General features: G+C 43.2%; 1 protein-coding gene across 3 annotated transcripts in view; it reads right to left on the bottom strand.

Moving 5' to 3' along the window:
• TGFA (transforming growth factor alpha) overlaps positions 1 to 12947 on the bottom strand; it is a 106683-nt gene that overhangs the window by 21759 nt on the left and 71977 nt on the right. The window contains exon 1 of one of the 3 annotated variants that reach the window (XM_063789021.1): positions 12574 to 12703. The exons of the other annotated variants lie outside the window; for them this stretch is intronic. Coding sequence (XP_063645091.1) covers positions 12574 to 12610 — 37 coding nt within the window. The 5' untranslated portion in view covers positions 12611 to 12703. Of the gene's footprint in view, positions 1 to 12573; positions 12704 to 12947 lie in introns of those variants that run through there. 3 annotated transcript variants of the gene reach the window in all.

The raw sequence follows: 12947 nt of genomic DNA, 5'->3' as shown, positions 1-12947 counted from the left end.
ATCTCATTTGATGTACATGTTCAAAAAGGCTTTTGACAGGCTCCACAAAAGGCCGTTTAAACCACCACCTCCAAGTGGCTAGAGGAAGTCCCTTTGTCAGGACTTTGGGCTGGGTTCCTCCAAGTGTGATCTGCAGACAGACAGCTTCACATTCCCCTGAGTTTGCCTGCCACCCCTCCCCAGCCCAGACCTACTGAATCAGGATCTCTGGGGTGAGGCCCAGAAATCTGTGGGACAAACTTGCTAGGTGATTTTTTAAAGTCAGGCCTATTGAAATAGAATTGCTATACTGTAATGTTTGCCCTGCAGGTAATTAATTAATTAATTAATTTATATTTTTATTTTGAGACAGGGTCTCACTTCGTCATCCAGGCTGGAGTGCAGTGGCACGTTCATGGCTCACTGCAGCCTTGACCTCCTAGGCTTAAGCAATCCTCCCACCTCAGCCTCCAGAGTAGCTGGGATTAACAGGTACATTCCACTGCACCCAGCTAATTTTTGTATCTTAGTAGAGAGACAGAGTGTCACCACATTGCCCAGGCTGGCCTCGAACTCCTGGGCTCAAGTGATCTGCCTACCTCGGCCTCCCGAAGTGCTGAGATTATAGGTGCGAGCCGCCACATCTGGCCCCCTGCAGGTGATCCTGATGCACACTAATGTTTGAGACGCAGGCTTGTGTTACACAGAAGCAAAGGATAAATGGGCTCTTGCAAAAGTGGAAAGGCCAGGGTCCTTTTTGGAGCTGATTATCTTCCAGCTCTTCAAACTCCTGTGTGACTCTAAAGCCTGAAATCTGCTGAGGTTCTTCGTGGTAAAGTATTAGGTCAGTAGAAATACACTCAAAGAAAGAGAAAACTTGGAATCTGTTTTGGAACACTTCTCCAAAACTGACTGGTGAAGGGTGGACTCTGCTATGGTCTCATTTAACCCCTATTGATGGATACCTTTGCCTCATTTTATAAATGACATGAGGTGGTGTTATAAAAATAGGTACCATAAAAAGGCAATGCAAACGAGAAACAAGTGTGTGTGGGAGAAACAGCGAGAAGGAGAGAGACGGGAGAGAGGGACATAAAAAGGAAGGAGGAGGGAAGGAGACAGGAAGGGAGACAGAGAGTAGAGAGAGACAGGGTGGGGTTATGAGAGCGATAAGAGAGAGAAGGAACAGAAGAAGAGGGGAGGGAGGGAAACAGGAAGAAACAGACAGGCGGGCAGTGAGAGAGGGAAGGAGAGATTGGGACAAAGGAAAGTAAGGGTAAGGAGCAGCAATGAGCAAAACAGGCACCAGGTTAATACACAAAGATGGATATCAGAAAATCACACGCACATGCCAAAGCTGAGGGACAAATCTAACTCTATGCCTCCTGGCAGTCTTAGCAAGGACGTATAAGGTTCATTAGATAGGAATATATATACTTGTTCTGCACAAGCTGGACAGGCTCAGCTTTCCCTAAGTCTGTGGTTGGAGAGCAACGGTCAGAGAGCAACTTCTCTTCTTCTGCGGGTGTTTTTGAAGGGGACTTCATGTGCTATGGTGGATGACATCCTGAACAATTTCCCAAAGAAGTATCTGCCCGTGTAAACCATCAGTTCTTTCACTTCACACAGCTCACTAAGAAGCCAGAAGAGTCCAAGCTGTGAAGAAGCTCCATGCAACAGTAACAGTGATGGCAGATGACATGTGGTGGTCTCGCTCTGTGTATTCAGAGACCAGAGTGGAAACAAGCCTGAGGCTTAGAGTGCAAGTTCCTGGTCCTCCATAATTCCACCTGTCTGCCTCAGCCCAAAGGGCAGAGAGGATGAAGGGAGCTTGATGCTAGTGGATTATCATTAAAAGGTTGTTTATTAAAAAAAACCCTTTTCCTGACTACAACCATGATACATTCACTCTTGATACTTTTTCAACAGTTTCCAGACATTTTCTCATTACAAAAGTGATATATTTTAGGAAATTAAAATAAATCAATATATAATAAATACCATATTAGAGAATAAAACCCATCTGTAATCCACTATGTAGAGAGAACCATGTAAGTATACACTGCACACGAACATGCACCTAAACTTACTCTTTCTATTCTGTTACGTGCATTCTCCCCCCGACGCCCCCCCCATTATAACCAAACTTCTTAAAAACAAGCATTTAATTCAAGTTCGAGGTTCTTTGCGCAGGGTGCTGTCCTGCCCCCACCACCCAGGAAGTTCAATGTGCACCATGTGCAGAACGGGTTCCTCTTCCACTGGCATATTTGGCAGCTTTGGAGCTTGTCACAGGTTTTCTAATAGGGGATGTGATTCACACTTGAGACCTAAGTGGACAGGGAGGAGTGGGTCAAACCACAGTCCCAAGGGCAAGCCACACTGTGGCCACTCTGCTCTTCCTGTGCCCCCTTAGGATGAGCCAGCTCCAGGAGAGGCAGCACTGGGGCTTGTGCGTCCCTAGGGTGCTGTGCGAGCCTCGTGAGCTGATGTGCTTTACTAAAGCCATCTCCAACAAGTGAGGGCGGAGTAACTGTTCTCATTTGAGGGCCTTTAAAGGTGTTTGTCTTAGATCCTCCCAGACTCAGCAAAGAACACCCCAAATACCACGGCAGGGTCAGCCCAGGCAGACAAGGCTATTCCTATGAAAGGCACTTTGGTGAAGGTAGGGGAGGGCAGGGACAGGGATGTCACTTATTGAGTGCTTGCTAAGTGCTGGGGGCTTTCCTTACATCATCCGCCAAGTCGAGGCAGGGTAGGCGGCCTGCTTTAACCTAAATAGTCTCCATTTTTTAGATAAGAAAACTAAACTGAAGCTTAGACAACCTTGTCAATGGGCAAGGGTTTGCTCAGTAACTTAGAGTACCATCTCCTCCTTGGGGGGCAAAACTGCCTCCAGTTATTTTATAAAAATGAGCATTACAAGGAATCCCCCAAATTCCTGGTATCTTTCCTAAGAATGATTCTCTCAGCCTCTCTCTCAGAGTCTGCCTCTTTCTTTTCTTCCTGCTTTTCTCTCTCTCCCCCTATTTTTTTCTCTACCTCCCTTCACTCTCCCTTTCCCACTCTATTGTTTTTTCTGAAAATTCAAGAAAATAGCGAGTGAGGGAAGGAAAGGCCTAGAGACTTAAAATTAAAAAAAAAGAATCACTTAGAAAAGGAAGGTGGCAAAGGCCAGCAGGGAATATCCAAAGAAAGTCTCCCCAAGATGTGCCAGCTGAGGGCAGAGAAGGACTGGCACTGGCCCCCAGGACTCTGGCCCATCTCCTCCAGACACCAAGTCTGAGTAGCACTTGGGGCTGATGATAGGAAAAGCAAATGTTCCAGGTTTTGGAACAGACCTCATATCGAGCCCACCAGCAGCTGGAGTTTCAAAGCCACTCAGTTCCTGTTGCCATGAAATTTATGAGAGGCCCCTCCAGCATGTTAACCAAACGCACATCTTGCAGACACCACTGCTCTCTGGGGAAGCTGTGAAAGCTTTGCCTAGAGACCACAGACCCACTAATAGGGCCTGGAGCCCAACCCTACTTACAGGAAGAGGGTCTGGAATAGCAATTGAGGGGCAGGGAAATCCCCCATCCAATTCACAGGAGGGGTCTCTGCAGTTCAGAGCAGCCAGGGAGACAGCCATCTGGACAGCTCCTTCCAACAGCCCTGCTCCCCTGGGAGCAGCATCCACACCACTGAGCACAATCACCCCCTTTAAAAGCAGCCCTAATTGGACTTCATGCTGTGCTGGTCAGTGGGAGCCGGCTGAGCCTGTGGCTCTTAACTCTCTTCCCCAGATGTCAAAAGTTGTGAACATGTTTGCCCATTGCAGAGCTTACATCATTTACAGCCATTTCATAACTTCCTCAGATATCATGGCTAACTTTCTAACAATTTAATCATGACGTCTGGCTTTTTAGTAGGAACTTTCAGCCAAAATTTCTGACCTGGGACTAAATATTTTGTCTTCAGATACTACAATGGTAAAGCCAACTAATACTTTTTGGATGTCTAGGAGAAAAGGCAGTAGATTAATTTAGTAAAGATGGGAGTCAGCAGTAGCTACTGGGGAAGCTGGGGGGTGGGTATAAATCTGATACTCCCAGGTATCAAGGCCTCCATTCCACCCCGAGGCCAGGCTGGAGTCACCCAAAGCTCTGGACTCAGCTCTGGGATGGGAGGCTGGCTTCAGGGCAGCAGCAGGCCCAGTTTACAAGGGTGGAACTCCAAGCTTGGGAGGTGATGCGTGAACCTGCAAAGGCAGCTATGGAGTGAAGGAGAGGCTGGTGCGGAGGCTTACACTCGGGTGGCAGAACTGCTAAGCCAGAGCTTAGAGAAGTAAATGGTCCAGAACCTAGTGGCTGTCCAGAGAGACTTGGTGAGCAGGGGTCCTGCTCCCCTGGGCAGGTGGGGGGAGGTGAGAATAATTCTTACTTTTTGTGAATGATCCCGAAGAGGAAGGGCACTGTCAGCATCTAGTGTGGCAATGCTACTGACCTTTGCAGAGAGAGCAATGCCCCATCAAGGAAATTGATCGACAGGGGCATTTCCTGGGGCTGTGTGTGCAGGCAGAAGAACAAGAGGGTTTTCAAATGAGCGGCGGATGTCAGCAGAGTTACGGAAAGGGAATCCCTGTCACATTTACAGTAGGAAATTGATCTCAAGTGTTACCAACTAATGAGGGGAATTCCATTTTTCTGTCTTAGAGGGGGGTGTGTGGGATGGTGCAGATGAGATAAATATAATTATGCAACTCATTCATTATTAAACCCAAGATCACTATCTTTTAAACGATGGATATAAAACCATTTGAAAACAGAGTTTAGCTCTGCAGTACCATCATTTAAGAGAGAAGGGGCCTTCGTTGTAGTTAAGCAGTGAAAGAGAGAAAGGTAACTATAGTGCTACAGTTCTCTTGCTGTTCCACTTGTTCAGCTGGGTGGGGTGGGGCAAGGCCATTTTTGTCTCTACCATCCCCCAACCCCAGATTCTCAATTTACTGAGAGACTCCTATGCTTAAAAGAGAACATATTTTTCCTATAACATAATCCCTGAAAAATCTCCTAATTCTTCAGTGATCTTTTCCAATATTGACCAAATCTGACCCTATTTGCTTTTTAACTTTCCCTGATCATACACTGACTTTAGATCCTACCCACCCCTCCATCCCCACTGAAGGGCAGGGACTCCATATTATCTCACCAAACATCAAAAGCACCCTGTGGGGTTAGCATTATTAGTCTCTATTTTTAAGATAAGAAAACAAAACTGAAGCTTAGATAACCTTGTCAATGGACATGTAGCTGGAATGTAGTAGAACTGAAATTTGATCTCAGTTTTCTCTGATATTGAGATACTGAAGAGCTATAGAAAATTAGGATGCTATTCAAGTCCAGAAAGACAAATGCTGAGAAGGCACATGATCCCAACCCACAAATCACGCTGGCAGTGAGGAAGGGGAACACTTAACTAGTGAACATCTTCTAGTAATCAGAAAGGGGCACTTTCAGGAGAAACAAGAGGAAGTATTACTTTATTTGGGGGAGGAGTGGGGAACTATACATATGGAACTTATTCTCACAAGGGAGTAGTGGTTGAACATACAGATGCAAAAGAGATTTCTACATGTCCAGGGATGATGGTTAATTGAGGAGCTGCTGGAAGTAGGGTGGTGGCTGGAACATGAGATGCTATCAGGCCTTCCACTAAGGGCAGGAACCTCTGGGCTACACAGTGCTCTTGTCCAGGAGCTCAGAGCAGGCCTAAGATGGACTTCTGAATTGCTTTTGCAGCTTCAAACAAGATGCTGTAGGGGAAACCTAAGGGAACATCTGAGCCATTTTAATTCCCTCTGACCATTTCTCCCTTTGGGAAAAACCCAAGGGGCATCAGATGTGATGGAACCAAATTCAAACAAAGATATTGGTAAAGAAACAGACAATTTAGTTTCTACTTTCCTACAGAGATACTGGTTATTGATAACACAGCAGCCGTGTGTGTGTGTGTGTGTGTGTGTGTGTGTGTGTGTGTGTGTACTGGGAAAAAAGATAGAGTCAGAGAAGCCCCAGTGGGGTTCATCATGCTTACTTTGAAGGCAAAAGCAGAGTTTGCATCATTTTGGTACCTTTTTATTTTCCAACAGGGAGAAGAAAATCAGATAACATGAACACAGAAGTATTTTGCCAGCTTTCAATTTTATCTAAAGTACCTGGTCTTAGAGTTTTTAACCCAATGTAGAATTTTCTGAGGTTGGACTATGATGATGATGATATTATTATTAGGAGCAGCTACTATTGGATTGTCCACCTATTGCAAGTGCTATGCCCAGCATTTTATAGAGCGAATTCTATTTAATCCCCACAAAAATCTTGCAAGGGAATCCTCACTATCTCATCTTACAGATGAAGAAAGTGGAGCTGAGGGGGGTTAAAGTTGTTCAATGCTGTGAAGTCAGCAAATGGCAGAGCGGAAACCAGAACTCATGGTTGGTTTCCTCTAAAGCTCTCGCCCTTTCTAATACAGCACACTGTCACTTCAGAGGGCATGTGTGCGTGTGTGGATGTGTGTGAGAGAGAGTTGAGAGTTAAGAAGTCCTTATGGGCATCTTCCACACACTCAAGATGACTCTCATTTGGAAAATAAACAAATCAGGAATTACCAGGAAAATTTAGGGGCATTTTAGAATGAAAAGGGCTAAGAGTCCCAAGGCAAATGGCTTTAATTAGCAAAGAGGCTTTGGGAAATTAAAATAAAACCTCAGTGGAATCATGTTAAGTGTGGGCTAAAACCAGAGACTGTATCCATCTAAAGATGCATGACATACATATTTCAACTTGGCCTGTTACCTGTACCCCGACTCCCCCTGGGAACACCACTACCTCCCCAAAAAGGCACAAGGAGGAGAGAGGCAGGTATGAGACTCCACAAGCAGCCTGCCAATCACCATTCTACATTCATTATGGATTAAAATGCAATGGAAATAGACAGGAAATATACTGGACAAAGATCACACTCTCTGCCACTAAGCTCCTCTTCCTCCTCATGACCCCATTTCTCCAGCTCCCAGGTTGCTTCTTCTATCCCTACTACCTTGGTCTTAGTAATTTTAAGCAAAAAAAAAAAAAAAAAAAAATTAAGAAAATTACAGGTCACGATTTTGCTTTGAGGACTGGAAGCTAAGCCTCCCCCTTTTCTTTTAATATGTGATAATTTGATTTCAAAGAGACAAATCATTTCCTTCTTTCATATCTTCAAACCAGAAAGCCCCTTATTGTAATTACATCCTCTTGGTGTCAACCAGCATTTGGAAAATACTTTACTTCCAAGTTCCATTCACAAGGTAAACAAGGAGGTTTATGTTTGGCTTTCATCAGCTGGCTTTGAACGAGAATGTGAATGGCTCTGGGAACTGGAGCCCAGTCCTGCTGGATGGGGAATTCTGTTCTGGCTTTGTTGGAGGAACAGCCCCGTTAGAGCCCAGGGCTACCTGCCTTTGCAGTCTCTGTGTGCCTCTATTCTCCTTATAAATATCAAAATTGTTAGGTAAAGTGGTTGGCAGGAAACTCTCAATCCACCCTTAGGAAAAAAATGCTTCCTCTTGTTGAGTCTTTGAACCATAATCCCTTTAAACCCTCTACACTGAGCACATATAAGCGCTATTGGGATGATTGTTTTTCTAGAACATTTTATGTCCTCAGAACTTTTGACAGGTGCCTTTTTTCATCGGCAGTTTGCAGATGCAGTGTGGGTGGAAGAAGGATACTCCTCATTTTAAGTGAGGAAACTGAAGAAACAGAGGTAAATTTAAGGCAAAGCTCAACAGTCTTAAAAACATAGAAGTGAATTTGTAGTTGGGACTACGTCCCATGACAAAAATGTGACTCTCTTTCCTATTCCCTCTGAGTTTTGTACAGATGATTTTGGTTGTCCTTAGATAAAAGCCCTTCAATCAAGATTATATTCAAGAGGAAAGAAGCTGAGATGTAAGAGAGTGGTCAAATTATATGCAATTATTTTTTTTATAAATTTTCAAATTTCATGAAGTGAGCATTTTAGAGTTTCAACACAACCATTTAAAATTAAAACCCCATAACATTATAAACACAGTTAAAGCTTAACCAATTTTTATTTTTAGTGTTTTATTCACAGACAGAATTGTAGTGTTATAGAAGACTGGCCTTGAGGAATCTAGATTTAATCTGCACAAGAAAAATCATGTTACTGCCTCATGTTTTATCAATAAAAAGGAAGGAGGAGGAAGGAGACAAAATCATCATTTAGAGAAGACAGAAGATGCTCAGAAGAAAGATGTTTGGTAAGAGATGACCTCGGGCTTGGTCTCTATGGACAGAAACCTCACACACTCCTACCATAAACAACAAAATCCCAACAGTACAGCCTATTTGATCCATTTCCAACCACTATACTTATGTCACTTTTTTTCTTTTAATTGAAAGAGTTCAGCTGGGAAACTGCTCTCTGAAGGAGGCAGGGAATATGCAAAAGATAAAGTGTGGGCCAGAGACTCCCAGGAGTTCCCCTAAATCCAAAGTCCTTTTTCTCCTGAGAATAGAGACTACATTTCCCAGCCTCCCTTGCAGTTAGGTGTGACCATGTGACCAGGATATGGCCAATGGATCTCAGCAGAGGTAACATGCTCCACTTGCAGGCTTGGTCCATAAGAACCTCCCGGTGTGACCTCCCTTTGTCTTTTCCCAGCTGCTGTCTGATTAGAGAGGCTCCTGCAGGACATGGAGGAGGGAGGAGCCACAGGATGGAAGAAGCCTGGGTCCTTGAATAAGCACATGGAAAGAAGTCTGCAGGGCCAGGAAAACCTGCAGAGCCTTTGACATGAGCAGGAAATAAACAATATTCAGGGTTTATCTGTTACAGCAGGGAGTGTTACTCTAATGCCAAGCCTGAAGTCTGGCATTAGGGGTTGGTTAGAGAATTTCTGATGTGGGATGAATCCTCACAATAAATCATATCCTTTTCTCTCTTTCTCTGTCTCTTCTGAGAGCCTCATCCAAACATCAACATGCCCTGTGCTTACAATCTGAAGTCAATCTGGCCCTGATTGGGAGGCTCCACTTTGAAACCCTGGTCCCCAGCTTAAGGTCTGTTCTGTCCATTCTCCATCCTGGAGGGATCAGGTCGACCTTCATAAACCTCTCCAGGAGTAGTAATAGTCTTTTGGGGTGAGGAGTGAGATCAGCTTTGTAATTGAACAAAGTGTGGATGGGGCAAAGGCTGCTTCTGCAACTCTATAAAACAAAATATAAAATGGTGCCGCCACAATTGACAGCAGGCAGGGCACAACTGTTTTGATGGAAATGCTATACAGCTGATGCAAATATACTGCATTCTCAAAACGCTCTGGGCAGAAATCGCCAAGGCAGGACAGCATGGTAACTACTATAACATCAATCTTCTTGACATAGAAGATGGATGCCCTACAGTTCTCCAAATGGCCATGATCATGTATCTCACCAGCTGCAAAATCTTAAATCAATACCACTGGAAAAAAAAAAAGCACAACCATCCTGGCCCAGAATATCTTGATCATATCTTATTATAACTGGGAACTTCATCCATCCATTCTTTAGTTTTACTGGCAATGTGTTACACATCAAACAACTTTTTATAACAGCCCCCACAAGGGATTTTATAATTTGTTATTTAAAAGTTATGCATCTTCATTGTATAATTTTTGGAAATACAAATATCCTAAGCAAACGACTTGCCGTCTTATCACTGAGAAGAAATAACCTGTGTTTAGAAAACATTTTACAAATACTTATTATTTTTAGTAGGTTGCCTTTTTTGTCTTTTGTATAAAAGATCATGTTTCTTTGACTTCTTTCCCCTTTTGTGGTGATTTAGAATATACTCTTTTTAATGTATTGTTTAAATTTTAAAAAAATGTAGTTTATTTTCTCAATTATCAATGTTAAAAATGAAATTTGATGTGTCATTTGATAAAAAATTAGCATACTTACTTCCTCCTTCTTTTTCTTCCCAGTTACCAGTTTTTATTTCTGTCATCTGATTTCATATCCTCATTATTTTATATATAAAACTTATATTTCAATAATTAATTTTGACATCTGTACTAGTATAACTAAACTGACAACAGTTGCTTGGACACATTATCGCTGGTTTTGAAAAACTTATATCCTCCCCATTTGGGGGTTTTTATCTTGATACAGCTGTTATCTAGTTGAAGAGGCTCTTTGGACATTTTTTCCAGGAAGGGCATGTGAAAGGTATATCCATATAACGAAATATTATATGTCTGAGAACATCTGTGTTTCATTCATGTACATGGCTTTGCATATGAATGACAACTTGGGTCATGAGCTTTGGACCCCATAGGCCTCCCACCACTGACTTCTGGCTTGTAGTTGATGAAAAAACTGAAGCTAGATTTACTATATTCCTTTGTAACCTGCTTTTATTTTCACTTCAGTGCTTATAAGACCTTTTCTTTGCAATGAGAACTGGTTAAATTACCCTGAAGTTAATGCTTTCAATCTTAAGGACAAGTCTTTTTCAGCTTAAGAAAGTTCTCTTTAATGATCTTTGATGATTGTGTCAGCCCTAGTTTTCTTTTTTCCTTTTGGAATTATCTGTATGTTGGATCACCTGGTCCTTTTTTCCTTTTTTTCTCATTATTTTTGTTTTTCAGTCCTGAGTTCTGGGAGAAATTTCCCAGCCCATTAAAAAAAATTACTGACTTTACTGTGATATCTAATCTTCTGCTCATTAGTATATTATGGATTTAAAATTGGTCACCATATTCTGTCATCTCTTTGTAGCTGTTTCTTACTTGTTTCATAGATGCAATGTCAGCTTCAGTCTTGAAGACATAAATTAGATTATTCAATATCTTTACCCATTTCTTAGGAATAGAGGCATTAGTTGAAATTCCTCAAAAAATCTTCTCATATGATGAAATCCTTTCTTGTGGCCAGCGATTTCTTGCATCATCATCTTTACAGAGAAAGATCTGCTTTCGTGTAGCATCATGGGGAGTTAAGTTGGGCTTCATCAGAGACAATGGCCCTATTCAATATTTTGGGGCCAGATAAAGACAGAAAAGGGGAAGTTTAACTGTAGCGCCTTCAAATACCTAAGAAATCTATTTGGTAGAAGCAGGAGACAACAGGTACAAACCAAAGAGTTTTCTCTTTTCCCCTGTGTTTTCCAGACATTCATGCCATGCCAGTAGTGAGAGCTGACTGAGTTTGTCACTTATTGTGGCCTTGACTATGTCCTTTCTTGAGGCATTGGCAGGATCCAGATGGCCTGCCCTCACCCTCATACCTTGGCCTTCCAAGGTTGGGCTGTTTGGGTGATTCTGCTCCTGACAATCCTGTCTTCCAGAGGAGTGATTGTTGGACTAGGGTAGGAGGGCTGCCACCTGCACGCTCACTGGCAGAAATTCTTCAGAACTTCTAGTACTGATATACATTTAGAAATGGTTTCATATTTCACAGATCATTTCAGTGAGTGTCCAAGGGTAGATTGGACTAAGGGATGAGTAAACGTGGTATACTGTAGTGTTAATTTCCCTGGAAACCCTTTGCTTATGGACGTTTTCTACATTTTATGCCCACATGGTGACCAATATAACAGTGCCTCGCCACCCCCACCAACCACTTAAAAAGTTTCTCCATGAGGCTATTTTAAAAATGAGTGCATTCTCAGTTCTCTCTATGGGAATCCCCAGCAAAGCATCAGCTAGTATTTTTGCATGCTCAAAGAGTGGACTGATTTCCGTTGGTGGATATCTGAGACTTCCCTGGACAATATCCCCCAGAGCTGCAACCCCCCTCCCTCTCTCCAAGGTGTGCCAGGATTCCCCGTGAGGAAAACTCCATGCCAACATTCCTGCCTCTTCCATGATCTAAAGACTCTGCCTCATAAAAAAGTTGGGAATTCCTGGTTTAAATCCCCTGGGCTAAGTGTAAATCAAGCAACTTGGAGCTCTGCTCTTAAAAGGAGAAATGTTGGGGGATTCCAGAAACACCAGGGTCATTTTACCTCTTAATAGTTTCTCCAAGCCATACTGGTTCAGAAGCAAAGACCTTATAGTTCCATGAAAACTTTGTTTTTCCTCAGAACTAAAAGAAATGAAGCCCTAAGGGTCTCATTTCACAAAATTCTCCCCTAGTCCAGAAGTGAAATATCAAAGAGTTGGAGGTACTCACAGCTAACTTTCTACCCAGTCAGGGTTCTGCATATGGTGTCCCTGGGAGAGGACACCCAGCCTGTGCTCTACTCTTCCAGTACTCAGGGGCTCAGTCTCTAAGGTAGTACTAAGTACTACTGCCCCAAATAGAATGAGCTGCCTTAGTACTGGCATTCTATTTGGGCAGATTATTGCTAGGAGGTTCTTCCTTAAACACATTAACATCTGCCTCCCAGAAACCTCTGTGTATTGTTTTGAATTCCATCCTTGGAAGCCACACAGAATAAGTCTCCCTCTTCTATACAGCAGTCCTTTCCCATTTCTATAGTCAGCCACCAAACCTCTGGGTCTTTGTGGTCCTAAACTCCCCTTGACATCCAGCCTCCAAGGTAGCTCCCAATGATCTCTACCTCCTGGTATCCACAGCCTTGTGAAGTCCCCTCCCATACTGTCTCAGGGTTGGTCTGTGCGACCAATAGAATATGAATGGGATGTGACTTCAGAGACTAGGTCATAAAAGGCACTGTAACTTCTGCCTTGTTCTCTTTGTCTCTCTCTCTTGGATTGGTCACTCTGGAGGAAGCTAGTTGCTAAGTCATTGAGACACACAATGGAGAGGTCCATGTGGAAAGACTGAGGCCTCCCAACAACAGCTTGTAAGTGAGCCATTCTTCAGCCCCACTCAAGCCTTCAGATGACAGTGCAGCCCCAGTTGCCATCTTGACAGCAACCGCAATGAGAGACCCTGACCCAGAACCTCCCAGCAAAGCCACTTCTGAATTCC

This window comes from Pan troglodytes, chromosome 12 (genome assembly GCF_028858775.2).
Source record: "Pan troglodytes isolate AG18354 chromosome 12, NHGRI_mPanTro3-v2.0_pri, whole genome shotgun sequence".
NCBI lineage: Eukaryota > Metazoa > Chordata > Mammalia > Primates > Hominidae > Pan > Pan troglodytes.
The sequence above is the reverse complement of the archived record's forward strand: the minus strand, read 5'-3'. Positions and strand labels throughout refer to the sequence as shown.